At 40.9% G+C, this 18,179-nt stretch overlaps 1 protein-coding gene across 2 annotated transcripts in view; it reads left to right on the forward strand.

The window, feature by feature from the left end:
* The window catches only part of LYN (LYN proto-oncogene, Src family tyrosine kinase), a 51,477-nt gene extending 33,776 nt beyond the window's left edge, over positions 1-17,701 (forward strand). For both annotated transcript variants that reach the window (XM_084306817.1, XM_084306818.1), the window contains exons 10-13: positions 470-546; positions 9,013-9,166; positions 11,256-11,387; positions 16,083-17,701. In XM_084306817.1, coding sequence (XP_084162943.1) covers positions 470-546; positions 9,013-9,166; positions 11,256-11,387; positions 16,083-16,285 — 566 coding nt within the window. In that variant the 3' untranslated portion in view covers positions 16,286-17,701. The remainder of the gene's footprint in view (positions 1-469; positions 547-9,012; positions 9,167-11,255; positions 11,388-16,082) is intronic.
* Positions 17,702-18,179: the final 478 nt, after the last annotated feature.

Here is an 18,179-nt window from a genome sequence, read left to right on the forward strand (position 1 = left end):
AAACTGTAATAGATTATCACTACAAAAAATAAGTGAGGTTTCCTTCTCAGATTGTCTTAGTAGGGTTTTTGTTTGTTTTGTTCTGTTTTCAAGCAGTTCTGCTGATGACTTCATAAACACTAGCTACCATTCAGCAATTTATTCTTTACCACCTTGAAAGAATTAATGAGTGAGATTCTCCTAGAGAACTTTCCCACTAGCCTGTAGATTAGGGTAATTATCCAATTCAGCACCACTGAACTAAGGTATGCTCTGACGTGAGTTTTCTACACCCAGGGAAATTGCAAAACTTGGATACTTGCCATGCTGACTTGAATGTTACTCTTATTAGGTCGTGTAAAGAGATGGGCTTGAAAATACATGAAAACCATTCACTGCAAAACTTCCATGACTCAGAAAATTGGGGACCTAGTGGGAACTTTATTCTGAAAATAAGCTACACTGACTTAATCTTTCTCTGTTGTAACAGGAAGTTTGCTGGATTTTCTGAAGAGTGATGAAGGAAGTAAGTTATTGCTTCCAAAGCTAATTGACTTCTCTGCTCAGGTAAGTTATAAGAAATATGCTCAAAATTAAGGGGTTCTATTTCTCTCCAGGTCTGAAACTCAGAATGGGAAACTATCCTAAACTTTGTTGCATTAAAGGAGAATTTAGTTTTCAAATGTTTTGGTCTGAGTAAATATGGTTACTTGAAAGGAGGGAATAGAGGAACAAAGTGTTTCAAAGGGAACTTGTGAAGTTAGGCCTCCCTCTTCGATACTGCTGGTGATCTACTTAGATGGCGGTGGTACACAGTCACTTTCCTTTGTGGAAAGGCTGTTTTCATTTCCAACAGAAGTGAAGTGAAAGTGTACAAGTTCTGTAGAGTGAGTGCTTATGAGATGCCTCCAAGTAGCATTCATTGGTGGTGTCGTCTTAATTTCCTAGGTTAGATCAATTAGTCAAACTTCTATGTTAACTTCCACAGAGTAATGTTAGTTTCAAATTCATGCGTAAATTACTGTGAAGTAAATAAAATCCAATCAATATTTCTTATGAAATATCATTGGTTGTGAAACCATGGAGATAGTCTCAAAATATACAAGTTATTCCACATCATAAGAAAAAATTTAGAGAGAAACCCCAAAGTGATTTGCGTGTCAAGGTCTGTATCAAAGGTGCCTATAGTGCAGTATTCTTCCTCTGACAGTCATACACTATAAATGTCCAGGGAGAAAACTCACAGTGAACTAAAATAAGATCAGGAATATTTTTTTTTTGGCCTTGGTTGATGCAGTGTTGAGCTCTGCATGTCTTTTTAATCACACTGTTCTGGTAAGGCAGTTTACCTGCCTATCCAAGCTTCTCAGGAAGACTGAAAACGGAACGAGTGGTAGCTGAGGATTGTCTTCTTTTTTCCCCTTGTATGCCTGTGATGTTTCCCAAGGCTGAGCTGCTCACAGCCACGCTGCACAGCTGGCGTGCCTGCATGCATGTGTCCACACAATAATTATGTTGCAACAAAAAGTTCTGAAACTTTACCCATTGCAGAACAATACATTAGCAATGGACTTGTGACTCAGCGGCATGAAAACGGTCAGGAAGTGTTTCCACTTAATACATTGCCTTTTTATGTAGAGAAATGGCCTTTGTCACCTTTGGCCTTGTCTGATAGGGAAGGACTGGGAGTGAGAGAAAGGGAGGGGAGGCTGTGGCTGTGTGACTAACAGATAGCTGAAAAATGTAATGCCCTTAAACATGAACCCGCTTATGGAGTTGATTTTTTCACTATTAAAGACTGCTGTGAGCTGGCGTTTGCATTGCCAGATGGCTACTCAGTGCTTCACTCTCTGAATTCATGAAGTCTTTGCCTTGAACAGTCTTGAAAGAAATCTGTATTTACAAGGGATAAAATATTCTGATTTTGGAAAAAAAAAAAAAGTTAGGAGTGCTCCCATGGGTGAAATAAACATCTTGTAAAAAGACAGCATTTTTTAGCAAGTAATTGAATATACTACTACTCTGCTGTACTGATTCTGCTGTTTTGTTATCTGAGCATCTGCACGCATCAGTTGCTGTTGTTAACAGCAATGGAGGAGGATTTAGGTGGACCTAAGTCTGCTGGTGACTTCAGTGTATAGCTGTGGACTCAGTTTTTTTGTTTGTTTGTTTGTTTTTTTAATTTCTGTTTGTTTGTTTGTTTGTTTTTTAATTTCTGTATTTTGCTGTAGTAGCAGTCCCAGTTTATGAAATTAGGTCTTTGAAAAACATGGCAAGAAAATGCTTGCTAGGAAGGCAATCCAGCTCTGTTTCTCAAACAATCTGCCCTCTGGAAGAGCTGAGGTTTCTCTTTTGTGTTTTAATTAGTGTGTATGAGTAGGGGCTAGGGAAATCTAGGGTTGGTTATGCCCTGGCAAAGATAATTTTGGCCACTAGAGATGAATGCTAGCAGTCTCTGTAATGAGAGTGTTTTAAAAGAAGCTGAGTTTTGCAAACATATCTTCAGCACGTACTGCCTGCTTTAATACAAAATAGACTGGAGGCATCCCCTGTAGAATTCAGCAGAATTGTGAATTTTTAATATATGCCAGGAACAAAGTCAGGTACACGGAGCAACCAACATCTGAGCCTGTTTCCCTCTATGTAGAGCCTATGAGACCACTGCTTGGTAAGTGTTAAGTAGCCCAGCACCCTCACCGTCTGGTCCTGTAACTTCCTTGGTCTGGCAGTCACAAGCTGACACAACTTATGAGCAGTTCCTGGTACTTCTGCTTCTCAGCTCAGCAAGCAGGCTGAGGAAATGCAAAGGTGCTGTTGGCTGTCGGTTCCCAGTTACAGGCTTGGGCGTGAGCGAATTTCTTTGCTTTGTCCACAACCTCTGCTGCCAGATCTTGCTAAGGCAGCAGACCAAAACACTCAGCGTGCAGGCTGCTCGTATTCCCCTCAGTCATTTACAGGCAGTAGCATGGCTGTTGCATCACCAGGGTGACTGGCAAACTAGATCTTAGTAGTTGTTTCCTGTCTTGCCCCACAGCTAATTTACCCAAAGAGCTTCCAATTCTTTGTTTCTAGTTATTGAACTCAGGCTTTTATGAGGTCAACTAAGAATGTATGATGCAAATTCAGTGAACTTTTTGCATGTATAAACTCTTCCTACTTCTTATGTGAATCTGTTATCTGCTGCTTAGCATACACATGCATAATGGCTGTGTTTAGGAAAATTATATCGATTATTAATGAACATACTCATGTCATACTTTTCAAACTGGTCAGTTGTATCACAAAAACAGTCTTTTCCATGCAGCACTGATACTTCCATTAATCCTTCCATGACCTACAACTTTGTTATCAACTCTTATCCTCTTCTTTCTGCCTTTTAAGGCTACAATGCCATTAGACTAATAATAATATTGAAATATTAATAATGATTCTCTCTAGTATTCCAGTACATAATTACTCTTTTTTTTCCCATGTGGGTCTACTTTACCTACCTAGCTGTTTGACTGGAGAAAGTGGAGTACATTTTTGCAGCCTTTCCTGACCCACCTTTAGGATAAACTCTGCTGCAAATGGAAAATAGGTATTACATTAATTATCATTTGAAGAATTAAAATGTTTCTGTTTCTCAACAGTTTTCAGATTCAGAGGGTCTATACCCTCTTCATAGGCGCTTACCCTAATGATGTGAGGACGAATTCTTTTTTCAAATTCTTCAAGTGTGTTTTATTTTATTACATGTCTGGCCATCATTGAAAGGAATCTGGTTTTGGTTAACCCTAGACCAAATAAAGTCTTATCCAGGTCAATAGCATGTGTTTGCTTAAACCTTCCAAAACCGCAGGCTGTTTTTTCTGACACTCTTCCCTAAGAACTGGGAATTACCAAATTTAAAGCAGTGTGAACCTCAGCAGATGCTACATTACTTCCTCTTCTTAAACCTCATCAGGATAGTCCCTCACATTGTAGCTACTTTTCACTGATTTCCTATGTACTCTGGCTTACATAGGCTGCTTCACCTGCTTTAGCAGGAGCTTCCCACAGGGCCACAGGTCTGGGCTGGGTTGCAGTGAGAGCAGCTCTGCGGCCACCCTCCGCCCAGCCCAGCAAAGGAAAAGGGATGTGGCCAGGATGTCCTGCTCACTGCTGAGCCCTCAGATGCAGCCTCAGTGGTAGAGCAGCCCCGGGGAGTGAGAATCACTTGTGTAGCAGGCAGCAGCAATTCAGAGGGATCATTGAAGCCGCCTTTATTCACAAATCCCTGGCGTCTATGGGGTGCATTTTCACCTGTAGCTTTCACATGTACAGATCCTGAACGGACAAAAAAGCGCCATCTGTCCATGCAAAGGAAAGCCTTTTAAAAATACCTAAATGATCCCCAAAGTAACTGTTTCTAGATTATTTTGGTTTAAAAATTATAGATGAAATAGGGCTGGAGAGTGGGGATGATTTAGCATTGTGTTTCTTAGTCTTTTGGGCATCATAACATCATAGGTCATATCTATTTTTTTCTTTTTTTCTTTTTTTTTTTCTTTTTTTTTCTTCTTCTTTTTCTTTTTCCCCCCAGAATTGATTTAATTTGTAACCAAATACAAACTAGGTGCAACCTTGAATACTGATTCATCACTTTAATTTATTTATTCTTTGTCCGTATTTTACTTCCCTGTTTTACAGGTGAGTAGAGGCTCTGTGACTTTGGATTTACTGACAGTGTTCAGGTGTTTCATAAACACTCATATCCTTCAAAACTGTTCTAGCCCAGTTTCCTTTTTGCACCCTGAGTTCTTACCCCTTTGTTATTCATGTCAGCCATGCGTGCATCCTTGATGCTTTTAGTGAAGACTGAAGCAAAAGCAGGCATTTAAAAACTTCTCTGTGTCATTTGCATGTATTTGCATTCCCCATCTGTTTAATGTAAATATTTTTGTTGCACATCTTGTTACAAATGCACCTCTAGAATGTTTCCCTGCTTACACTTTCTATTTGCAGAATGTTTTGTGGGTGAGTTCTTCTGATTTTTGTCACATTTGGGTATTCTTTTACAATTTATAATTTGACTGTATCATTTTCAGGGGTTTCAGGCCATGTAAAACTTGGCCAACCTTTTCTTGTTGAGCATTTCCTTGTGGTTTGCCCTTGCACTTGTAATTGTTGCTTCCTTGCTGGCATGGTTGTTCCTGAAACTGTTTTCCCATAAGGTTGCACCTGCCAACTCTCCAAGTTGTTTAAAGTTTGCTTTCCTAGGAAAAACAGAAGTCTTCATATTGCCATTCTTTCATTATGTTTCATTTTCATTCCCATCTGTTTCATGATCCCCATCACCCAGTTTTCGTTCTCAACTTGATATCATATATTCTCAGCATGATATAAAAACATCCTATCAGGTTAACCCCGAACAAGCCCATCTGGCCTTTTTAGTATTCCACATTTTTACACACGGCTTACAAATGCACAAGTGGAATCTGTTACAGATGTTACTGCAATCCTCTCTCTGCATTAATAAACAGCATTGCAAACAATATGTAAAACATGTCTCGTTTGAAGTAACTCTTGCAAAAATGAATCACAGGCCTTGGAATGAAAGTTGAAATGAAACATGTCTTTCAATTGAAAAGCTGAGCTGTGAAGGAATCCAGAAGTTCTTCAGTTTTGTAGGGAAAAATTTAAAATAAAATGATTGGCAGAGCTTCACAATTTGGGAAAAAAAAAAAAAAAAAAAAAAAAAAAAGAACATAACTGCCCATCTCTGTATGTGCTGTTTAGCTTCAACTGTGGCATTTCATCAATGCAGCCTCGGAGTTGTGACCAAGTGGTTTTCATTTTTAGAAAGTGTAGCTTTGCTGTGAGAGCAGAGTCTCCTCTCCTGAGGTGGTGGTTTATTAGGTTCTCCCCTCTCCCTTCAGAAGATGTGAAGGACTGGGCAGAACACATGTAATGCTTCTTTTAGCGTCATTGCTCGCTCCCTGCTTTTCCTACCATTTTCTTCAAATATTTTGAAAGAGTTTTATTGTTTGTGAGATGACCCACAAGCATTCTGGAAAGATAAGTAATCACCATACTTTACAGGCAGAAAGAACAGAAACTGAGAGAAAAAAGCACAGCTAGCTGAAATCACCACGTCAGTGACAGAGCTGTATCCAAAACATTGGCTCCGAGTCATTTATTTATCGTCTGACTTTCAGCTGAAGATTTACAGTCTGGAGGCTGTCTTACAGGCTGATTTATTCCTTCCAGGAGTTAGCTGGTTACTTGTCATTCTTACATTGTGTACATAATTCCTACTATTTAGTGATTGCTTTCTATTATTGTTATTGTCAAATAATTTAGCTTAGGTAATTCTAGAAGCATGCCAGTAGTTCATTACAGGTTATGAGAAAACCGGTTTCTTTTTGAGTAGCAGCAGTGCAGTGTAGGCAGGATCCTTTCTTAAAGGCCACGAAAACTATCCTGTGAGCCCAAATAATCTTTCCTTTCCTGCTTCTGACTAGCATGTCACCAAATAGCCTTGACAGGTACAAATGATCATTAAAAGAGAGGGAAAGAGTGCTTTCTTTTTCTTTTGTTCCTGTGGATTTCTTTACATGTAACATACCATTTGGCAATGAAAACCCAACAATTATCAGAAAGAGTTATCGCATGGGCTCTGGCACACATTTCCTTCATCAAAAAATCCTTTTGTGTGGGTTGTTTTGTTGTGGGTTTTTTGGGGTGTGTTTTTTTTTCTTTCCTTTTTTTTTTGTTTGTTTGTTGATCACAAGGGCTTAACATGAACTGGATATATGAATTCGGTTGTTGATTTTCTGTGTTTCCCCTCCTGTTAATCAGAATTCCTTGCCCACTCATTTTTGGGAATTTTTTTGCATGCCCAAACGTTTGTACATACACGGCTTCTTTGAATTTCTCTGATTCAATACAGTCAAAACCATTGCCCTGGAATTGCATGGAAACGTAATTTGTATTTGCTGAAAACACAGTGAATTGTTTGCTGTCACATTCTTAGTTTGTGACTAACAGATGATAAGTTCAGTGGATCTGGCACAAAGAACAGGAAATAGAAAGGTCTTTCCAATGGCTTTGCTTGGCTGGCCTTGGAAACTGAGAATCACGGCCACAAACTTCTCTTCCATGAAATGGTTTGTCATTCACCAGCCAGCAGTTAGTCCAAATGTTGGATCTGTGCAGGGAAGTAAGAGGAAAGTTGATTACTTCTTGATTGTTGCTGGGTTTTCACAGTGGCATTAGTGCACCTGTCTGCGTTTCAGTCGCATCTGCCAAGCTGGCCAGTCCCACTTCAGCATTGATCTCAGAGCAAAACTTTTGCTTTCAGTTCTCCTTCTTCCCCAAACCCAAATCATCACATGTGGAGGAGAGATTTAAATGCTACCCTTCTATTTTGTGAGTAGCCTTTAAGCCTCTAGTAAGACTCTCTGTGGTAACTATTCACTAGTAGCTGCTTCCATCATTATTTAAAATACCTTTTACTTATTTCTAGAAAATAAGAAATGCAGAAGTTCTTCACTTTCTTCATCATCACAGATTTTCTTTCTCGTTTAGTGTGAGAACCCCCTTGTGTTGTGTAAGTGAAATTTAAGACTGCCCTGAAGAAGTGGCAATATATTGGTTTGTAAGAAGAGTTTTTCAGTGGCAGGAGGTGGGAGGGAAAGTGGCTGTGTGTTCCACTGCCTGAACAACAAAAGAGGAACGAAGGTAACGGGGTTTCACTGCTGTAAGGGGCAGTGCTGCGTGCGTGTGGTGTATCCCTCGGGGACTTTTTAAAAATGGATAAGCAGAAGTGGTGTGAATGTTTTCTTAAAGTTTTGTCAGGTGCTCCTGTCTGCTTTACTGCACAGCTGAAATGTGCAGCTCTGGCATGAGGAAGGTGTCCGTGTGCTCGTCTTCTCCTGAGACATAGGGGAAAGAGCTTGTGTATGAGTGTGGTAGGAACTGGGGTGAAAAGGGCCCTTACGTTTCACTGCTGCTTCATTGACAAATCTGGGAGCTTGTGTTCCCCAAATAATGTGCATGGCAAAGACACGTCACCTGCAGAAATTCTGGAGTAGTGTCTCTGGCACAGTTAGCCTGTGGGACTTAAATGGAAATGGCACCAGCAATCTCACAGGGAAAAGAAATACTGACAGCTCCCAAGCACTGGTCTGGTGTTATTTTTTTCCTAGCTCCTATTAAACTTCTGGATAGCATACCAATGACACAAAATTTTTACTGCTCTGAGTTGAGAAACTTTTTTTTTTTTTTTTTTTGAAAAGTAGTATGTTTTTCTTTGGGTGGGAAATAGGGCAGTCTGGACAAATGCTGAGGTAATCATCCCCAGTGTGTATTTTGAGAGCATTAATCACCTTCAATTTGATTTGGAAATTAATTTTGGTTGCTGAAATGCGAGTTAAATTTACTTGTGATAGTATCTGACTACTTGCTGTTGCCAAATGCTCCTCATGTATGAGCAGGTAGATGTTGTCGGAGGTGAAAACGTACATAAAGTTATTTGACCTGTCTTAGTAATTTCCCAGGCAATTTCAGGTAATTAGAAAGCTGGTGGGTTTTTTGTTTGTTTGCTTGTTTGCTTTTGTTTTGTCTCCTTTTCTTTTAAAAAACTTTCTGCATTGTTGCTTAATGAAACTTAAAAGAACATGTCTCTCATTTAACTTACTAATTTCTTCCATTTTCTTATTATTTTAAAAATAAATTGGTTAGTAAATTAGGAAAGAGAACATTGTAGTAGAAATCTTATGAACATTTCATTTAAATTTTTGATTTGGGTATCTTATCCTACTGGCTGTTATTCATCCAAACTATTCTTTTGAAGCTGCCACTGTAAGTACCGTTTTGCAGGACTGGATCTACATGTAAGTTTTGCATGGCAGTCAACCTCTCCTAATTTCCACATACAAAATGCTCCAAAGTTGCTGTTAATGTTAGTGAACATGACTTTGCTGGTACATTGAAAGAACAGAGAGGCCTGGCCTGCCGATGGCATTGTATTGTGCTGAAATACCAAAACAGTTGTTTCGTTTGTTACAGATTGCAGAAGGAATGGCATACATAGAAAGGAAAAATTACATCCATCGAGACTTGAGAGCAGCTAATGTTCTGGTTTCGGACTTACTGATGTGCAAAATTGCTGATTTTGGACTAGCTAGAGTTATTGAAGACAATGAATATACAGCAAGAGAAGGTATGTTCTTTTGTTGTTTTGTTTTGTTTTGTCTTTAAAAATTCAGTCTCTGGGAGGCATTGAGGCTGTATTTAAAATTAATATGATCACCAAGGACAGAAAATGCCATAAAAACTAACTAGCGTTCTAATGCCAACAACTTTTAAAATGACCCGCAGCTTCCATCCCACTGAATTAAATGCTGAGAAATTATGAAAATTATTTTCTGTTCACATCCTAAGTGCCATGTGCACCTCCCTTCCCTTACAGAAAGGAAGCAGCCCTGGTAGTTGTAGTTTTTGGGGGAAACTTTTGCAAAACTGGTTATCTTTTGGAGCTGCTTTAGGAGCTGCAGCATTGATTTGTGTGGTCGGCAGCATCACTCCTGTGTATAGGGACGCTCAAAGGCTGCCTCCTTTTTTGCCCCCTGTTCAGCACACGGCCAGGAGGTAATGCTGCAGCAGGGGCAGGACTGGTGAGAGAGGAAAGCATGCTATTAAAGATTTGTCTGTATTTTGCCATATGTGTTTTGCTAATATTGTCACAGATTGTTTTAAGAAGGGCGTAGTCTATTAGCTGTAGTGAAAAATTCTGTGTTTTTTTTTAATGTTCCCATGCACAAACTGCATTAGAGTAAATGCCCTAAAGCTTCTCTGAGCGTGCCTGTTGGCTGGCTGTCCTGCTCTCGTTTTAAGGACACTACCTCATGTTTTCACACTGGCTGGGTGGAAACTGTGGTAATGTAGGATGAGAGTTTAAGAACCAAGGTATGCGGAAGAAAGAGAACAATGCGTTACAGTTGAGATTAAAGGGAGACGATTAAAGGGCTACTCAGAAGTCACTAGGTAACCAGTAACTAATTCAATGGGAGCTCAGAGGGAAGGGCATGATTAAGCAGCTTTCAGAGGAACAGAACCCATACCTGTGTTTTTTTAGCCAGCTCTGGACATTGTGTATTGATTAAACGATCCTTTCATGCTATAAGTTCCTTATGCTGGGTTTCTTTGATCAGTTTCCTGGCATTCAGTAGTTATCTAGCTTACCTGGTATTTTGTGCCAGCATGACAGAGCAGGGTAGAAAGGGCATAACCAGGATCTGTTTGCATTACTCTTCTTTGCCTGAAGAGCTAAAGTAATATTCCCCAGCAATGGCTGCTTCTTTTCTAACTAGATGGAGTTTGCATTTATATGGGATTTTTTTGGAATCAGTTATTTAGACACGAAAGACATATATTAATATATGACTTGCTACTCCTTTTGCATCTATGGCTGTTTAGAAATAACTGAGTGTGGCGTACGTTAAAGTGCATGTTGAAGTTAGATGGACTTTCTTTAAAATGGTAGAAGTTAGCTAAGTCTTGTGAAGTTCCAGATGATGGTTTCCTGGTTTCAGCTGGAATAGAGATAATTTTCTTCCTGGTAGCTGGCGTGGTGCTGTGTTTTGGATTTAGGATGAGAATAATGCTGATAACACCCTGATGTCTTAGCTGTTTCAGAGCAGTGCTTACACAGAACCAAGGTCTTTCCAGCTCCTGGTGCTGCCCTGCCAGCAAGGAGGCTGGGGGTGTACCATGAGCTGGGAGGGAACACAGCCAGGGCAGCTAGCCCAGGCTGGCAAAAGGGATGTCCCATGCCATGGGGCATCATAAGGAATGATAAAAAGGGGGGAGTTGTGCTGCTCATGGTCTGGCTGGGAATTTTTTTTTAATTTCACCCTGATTCTCTCCCCCATCCTGCTCGGGGTTGGGGGAAGTGAATGTGGTGCTGAGCTCCTTCCAGGTTAAAGCCCAATAAACAGGATTTGTAGGATTTTTCCCTGACCACTGGTAGAAGGTAAAATGTTTACTGCCATTTTAGCAAAAGATCACAATACCCGAGAGGCTATGGTGCTATGTAACTTTCGGCATTTCATTTGCACCTTTAATGCAGGACGTGCAGCATGGCAACATGTGTCTTCCAGCACTTCTCTTCTAGTAATTCCTGGATAGAAGGAGTTGCTGGTAACTTTGCTGTTCTAGGAGTACCATAGACAAGTCTCTTAAATCCTTCCAGTGGCCTGATACAGTGTTTAAATTTGCCTTTGACTGACTGAGACTGTTTTGTCTTTTAGGTGCAAAATTCCCTATTAAATGGACAGCACCGGAGGCAATTAACTATGGGTCTTTCACTATTAAGTCTGACGTGTGGTCATTTGGGATTCTCCTGTATGAAATCGTCACATATGGAAAGATTCCTTATCCAGGTATGGACACATGATTATACCATTGCTCTGTATTTATGCTGCAGTGTTAAAAGGCAAAGAAATTACCCAGGGAAACAGCTGGCATCTGACAGTAGCAAAACCGGTGATTTGGGAAATGTCTTGCAGGTAATGGTAGTGTTTGAAAAGCTACCATCACCCTATGTGTAAGCCATGTGCCTCGTGGGGATAAATTTTAGTGAATGGACTAACAGCACCATGAATGAGGACTCATTTTTATATATTTTAAATAATTTACAGCTGAATAGTTGTAATTGCCAGAGATCTCCACTTCACAGGCTAAAGCACTGTCACGGGGAGGACACAGTACAAGTTTTAACAGTACTGTGTAAGCTACTGGCTTCTTTTTTTAATACCATATGTGAAAGTACTAAAGTGTGTTTTCACAAGCAAGCAGGCACTAATACTTTGTCATCATGAGCTAATCTGAGCAAACAAGAAACAGAGCCTAAAGCAGTGCTGCTGTACCACTTGGCTGTACCACTCTTTATTCCCATGGTTCAGATACGAGACCGCAGGGGAGTACATCAATAGTGGCTATAAAGGTAGCTGTGAAATGGTGATGTGCTTCATGTTTCCTTTTTCTTTTTGTTAGACAAAATACATAGTGATGTTTCCAATGCATAGAAATAGCTCGTATAAAAGATATTTGTGTGTATAAAACCGTCACATCTCGGGCATAGCTGATTAACTCAGGGCAGCAGGGTACATTCACATAAGCTTGCTGAGGTTGTGGAAAATTAACCTAAATTCTCTTATCTTGTGGGTGAATGGAGAAAGTGCAGCTGTATTCACCTGGCCTGCTCACCTCCATTTAACAGACGGAGTAACTCCTGAGATAAAGCCTTTGGATCTGGCAGTTTACAGGCAGGAAAGGGAGAGCAGTTGTTATATATTCAAGCAATGCTTTCCCAGCACTTCTAGTGCAGCAGCTCTTGCTGTTTAAATGGTGAAACCATTTTCACCACCACTTCATGAGCAGCTGAAACTGCATCCTGAAACAACAGGGATGTCAAAGAGACAGAACTGGGTGACCTGAGTCCCAAACCCTGCCGTGACAGTAGGCTTAACACCTGTGGGAACAGGAGACCAGACTTCCCATGAGGCTCAAGCAGACGGAGAAAGGTTGATGGCAGCCAGCTTGATGTTATATGAGGGAAGAACACATCACCTTTCTGTGCAGGAGGCAGAGCCAAAGCAGACGTTCTTATCTCTCCTCAAGGCTCCAGTCCAGGGAAGCACTTAAGCTCAAGAGCAGCCCCCTTAAACTTCAGGAGGTGATAGGGCTGCTTGCATAGCTAAATGTTTAAACATTTTTTAGGTAAGGGCTATAAAATATGTGACTGAGTAGCTGGTCCTCCCAGTCTTAGTCTAAAAAAGCTGCTCAGGTCCCCAAGGAAAGATCAGATGGAAGCTGTCATCAGCAGGGTAATTCATGGCTCTTCCCACAGTTGCAAGACTTTATTTCCCATTAGCACATGCCCGTGCATCCAGACACTAGTCCGTGCTGAGGTGGCCCCACAAGGTTATTTCTGGATGCCTCGAAAATTGTCGTTCCCCGAGCAGACCTACAAACTCACCCAGAAACCAGCACTACAAAAATACAAAATCCCAACCAATACATAATTCTGCAGCTAAGTCTGCTATCTCTTTACCTCCATAAAACACATACTGCATACTGCTTGTAATAGTTTGCATTCAACTGCAAGAGGGATGTATGTCTATTTTAAATAAAAGTCTAAACTGAAGTAGCCTGATAGGCAGAAAGCTGATACTGGAGAACCAGCAGGACAGCAAAATAAGTGGATGACCAATTTACTTCACATGAAGAAATGTGACAGGTTTGGGCAAATTACCCCAGCGTGGCAAGAATAGCCCAGTGATAGGTTGTGAGTAGCAGCCGCTGGAGTAGAAACAGTAAATTGATTTTTCGGTTCTAATGGGAACACTTCAAAATATTATTTTCAGGTATTAACCAGCTTCAGCATCTAGTAAGCTTTCAGCATAAAGCTGCATACAAAACGGTTTGAGTTGTAGCTGACAAGTAGTTAATGCTAGCAAAGAAAATCTAGGCAGGCAGCTTGGTAGGAAGCATTTCCAGCCAAGAAACTTGGAACTTCTGTGATCTTTGTTCCTAAATTCCAACAGCTGTTTCTCTTCCTGAGAAATTCAAAGCAATTAGTGGGACTACAGTTTCAGGAACTACCTCTGAAATACGAAACAAGTGTCTGATTCTGTAGGCAAGTAGGTCGAATTGGTTGTAAAAACCTAATTTCCAGGTGATTACACAATATGTAATTTATTGGAACAAGCCATGTTTGCATTCCAGTTATATCAGCTGTTCTTCACAACATGTGTCACTTTCGGTACACTGGGATTTTTCCTTCACCCTGCTGTGCTTACATCATTTCCCGGGCTGTAACATAAGGAAATCTTTTATCTGTGAACCTTAACAGGTACCACAATGTAAATTAACACACGTACCAAATCTTTAGAGTTAGTCCTTTGGTAGCATATAAGGTGTAACAAATATGTATGTGGGATGTCTTTTACTGACTAGGACATTGGTGAAACAGGTGACTCTCTAGCTGAAAGAAAAAAAATAACATGGAGAAGTTAAACAAGTAGCTATTCTGAGGGTACTACATCATGTGTTGGGTAGACAGATAAACCTCTGTGTTTGTTTTTTTAAAATATATAAGGATGTTCATGATGCTGTACCTAGTATGCAATACTGATAAAAGGCTCTTCATTTTGGTCTTATGAACTTAAATGGTTATTTAACAGATATTTTTTCTGCAAGTTAGCTGAAACACAGTGTGCAGCATTCAGAATATAGTAACAATCCTAAAGACACTAGATCTAAGCACAAGCCTATAAAGTACTTAAACCCAAGCAGTCAGATCATTGTTCCTTGTAAAAATACTTCATTGGCTTTCTTTCTATATTTATTTTGGCTTTACTTTATATAGCAGTAATTCCTTCTTCTGTGATAACATCCTATTCCACTGCTACCTTCAAAATACTCTTTTGCTATAGCATGTGCAGTGCTAGGAAAACTTCACTCCTCCTTCCAAAGCAAAATTTTGAAAATACAAAAGATGGGCCCAAAGTAACCGCTCTGATTCAGACCCAGAATTCATGGCTGATGGTTTTTCTAGAGGTTAAAGCCAAAAGGCTTGAACTGAAGGAATTCCAGCCTTTGGGAATTTGGAGCAGTGTCCTGTAGTTAATGTCAAATTATTTGGGGAAATTAATCCTACCCTGCACAGATCTTAGAATTAACCTCTCCCTTTGAAATGAAGGGAAAGAGGATCCAAGGATCCACTATGTTCTGTTGTAGTGGTGCCTGCTCTTCTAAATGAGGAAAAATTGGCGTGGTCTTACGGTGTGCATATTGTGATTGGCAGAACTTCCATGTGTATTAAGGAAAATCCCCTTAATTCAAGTCATCCTGAATAATCAAAGGAGTTATACTGAATTAATTTGTCATTTGGTTGTGATTCAGATGTGTCCTTAGCCGCCAAGTGGCTTAAATCATAGCCTCGGAGCTCCGGCAATGCGTGTGGTGCTCTGCAGCGGCGGAGCTGCACGGTCACCGCGTTCCCAGGGCAGCAGCACACCTGCACCTCTGCTGCAAGCCTCGGCGTCAGTCAGAGCAGTGCACATCACACACTCACCTACCCAGTGGTTAAAAAATTCAAAACACACCACACGGTAGTCTTAGGCAGAGCTGCACCATTTGGGAAACTTATTCAGAGGAGCAGCCAGCAGCTGTGGGGTCAGGATACCCTTCTGGGTAGAGATAAAGTCCTCACTGATGGCAAGTGTCCAGGCTGAAACGCAGGTGCTTCCTGCATGCCCTGTCTGAGGTACAAAAAGCTTAGAGACTGGCTTGGGAGAAGGTAAAGCTGGCATAGTTAGCCCATCGAGTTGTGTAAGATGTGCAGAGGAAGGGGCGAGCTGAAAGGCAGGCTTTGGGGTAGGAAGTGGTTTTCTTGTTGGCCCTGGCATAGCTGACCTCGCATGCAGGGCTGCCTTCTGAGAGCAGGTGTTGCAACCCTTCTGTGAACCCAGCTCTCAAGGATATAAAAGAGGAAAAGAAGAAGATCAAAAAAAGAGGAGGGTGCAGTCTGGGGCTGGTCCGTGAGAGAGGCACGTGAGGCTCGTGATGCGCTGCTGGTTGTTACTGTTCTTTTTCTCAGAAAGAGAGCAACAACGGGGAAAAAAAGCAAAGCTCATCTCAGCTGATGAGATGGTTTTGCACAACAGGAATAGCATGAGCAAGAGGGAGAGGAAATTGCCTGTTGCATGTAACAGTGTCAGCGATGTCCACTGTCTTGCAATCAGCAGCAGATGCGCAATAGTTGATATAGGAGAAAAATCTGAGTGTGTAACTACACTGAAGGGTGCGTGGGCGTGGGGCACCAGCAGTGTGGTGAAGCAGGCGTGCTGCTCTCCATCGGTGTGGAACAAGCAGGTTTGAAGCTCTGCAGCCAGAGACAAAGAGGGAAGAGTGACACAGTTGGCCAGGGTGGGATTTTGGCTGTGGATCTCACCGCCTCTGAAAGCAGGAAAAACAGGAGGGATCCGGGGAACAGAAGCAAGTCAAATAGTTTCTTAAGGAGTTAAGAGATCTATTCATTGAAACCTTTATTATTATTATTATTATTAAAGGTATGAGCAATTCAGATGTGATGGTTGCTCTCCAGCGTGGGTACCGGATGCCACGTATGGAAACCTGTCCAGCTGAGCTTTACGACATCATGAAAACGTGCTGGAAAGACAAGGCAGAAGAGAGACCGACGTTTGATTATCTACAGAGCGTGCTCGATGACTTCTACACAGCAACAGAAGGGCAGTACCAACAGCAGCCGTAGAACAAAGAACACTTTTCCTGCTGACATGGAGCATTGTCACAGACTTACCTGGACAGACTGCTGTAACCAATTACTCTGTGAGCTTGGATGTCTTAACCAAGTGTGGAAGCTGAGATGCTGACGGAAAGACAAATTCTGCAGCGAAATAATCACGCTTTTCTTTGGTTAAAAGAATTCCTCTAGAGGTTGAAGTTCTCTTAAGTGCTCTGTGTTTTGCAGCTGCAGAAACATACCAAACCGAGTCAGCTTTTTGGGGTGGGAAGGGAGGCAAAAGGAAAGCGACCATGCACCTGTACAGTCTGACAAATCCTTCTCAGGATCAGTCATGGAATGTATTACAAGGAGGCCTTTATAAAAGGGATGCATGAACAGTTGTCTTCGAAAGAAAAAGGCATGAAGGAGACCTTACAGATTTAAGACATGGTGTTGCTCTTAAATCACCTTTTTTGAAATGCAGCAGTGTGAAAATTATTTTTGTATCCTTGTTATTTCGCAGTCGCAGTGGGAGTACTGGCACCTCTTGTAAGACTTTCTAAATGTTGTCATGATTTCCTTTAAGGAAGGGTTATGTATGTAATTCTTTACATTGAAGATGATTCTGTTTTACTGCTCTGTCACTCGTATTAAGTTTAAAATAATTTTCAAAGCAACGCAACAGCCCTCTCAGATGCAGAAGCGCGTACATGACAGCAGAAGCAGCAGCATATCCAGCTCTGTGTCCCACCTTCGGTTTCCCACAAGGCCAAAGTCATCATCAAGGGGAAAGCACAGGAATTTGAAGTTCATACTTTCATTGCAGTCACTGAGAATGTTACCCGTGAAAATATTTTAATCGTAATTTCTAATGGTCTGTGATTATTCGAGTATTCCTTGTATTTTTGCTGCTTTAATCGACTAACCTAAAAGCTGTTTTAAAGCTAAAACTAGCTCTAGCACAGTCGAAACCAATTTGTGGAAATATGCAGTAGGATATTCAGTTATATGGCAGTAACACTATAACGTCGTTGCTCAGTATCTAAATCTGTAATTCATAAAAATGAAACGCAGTTTGCTAAGCTCTATATCAAATTGTTCTACCCAAATGAGTTACCAAAACAGCTGAGCTAGTGCAATTACAATGCAACTACAGTATGAGTGGGCTTTTTTCCTCGGTGACACTGTTCCTACCACTGAAACCCAGCACATCTTTACCACCTCTCACCCCAATTATTTAGGCAAGTGGTACTTTGCTTCGGTGTGCCTGCAGCTAATGTTCAGCAGCATAAACAATCATTGCTTTTGTTTTCCATTGGCCTCCTTCAGCCAAACTACGCTGGTTAAGCAGACTATCAGATAAATATGTAAATACTGTTTCTATTGTATGGTGATTTTTAATTTTAATAAACGCTTAGTCTGAAATGAGTCGTACAGCAGTAATTTGGGGAAAAATGCCTCATAATCTGTCCATAGCAGTAGCTGCACATGGAAGATAAGAGCCTCTGCTTATTACCACTCAGAAGGGTAACTTAGAATGGTAAATATTGATGGACTCTGCATGCCTTATATCTATTCAGTCTTGGGAAGCTGAAGCAGGTTGAACCACCCACTTCTGCAGCCCTTTTTGGGTTTCTTTTGAGCAGGCAGGAAGAAAAGGTTTAGTTCTAAAATGCCCTTTAAAACAGCTTCTCAAAATTCTTTAATGTACCAGTCCATTGCAACCCTTTGAAAAAGATTACAGCTAAAGCTTGGTAAGTATTTCACTACAGGTTGTGTTTTAGCTTAAGGAAAAAAGCTTAAGAGATACTAGAACTTTGTTTTTCAAACCATTTCCTGAAGCCAATAACCTGAAGCCAACAGAAGTGATCCAGGAAGCAGGAAGGTGCATGGAAATGCCATTTGCTTGGAGAATAAGAGA

Source organism: Netta rufina, assembly GCF_964035555.1.
Source record: "Netta rufina genome assembly, chromosome: 2".
NCBI lineage: Eukaryota > Metazoa > Chordata > Aves > Anseriformes > Anatidae > Netta > Netta rufina.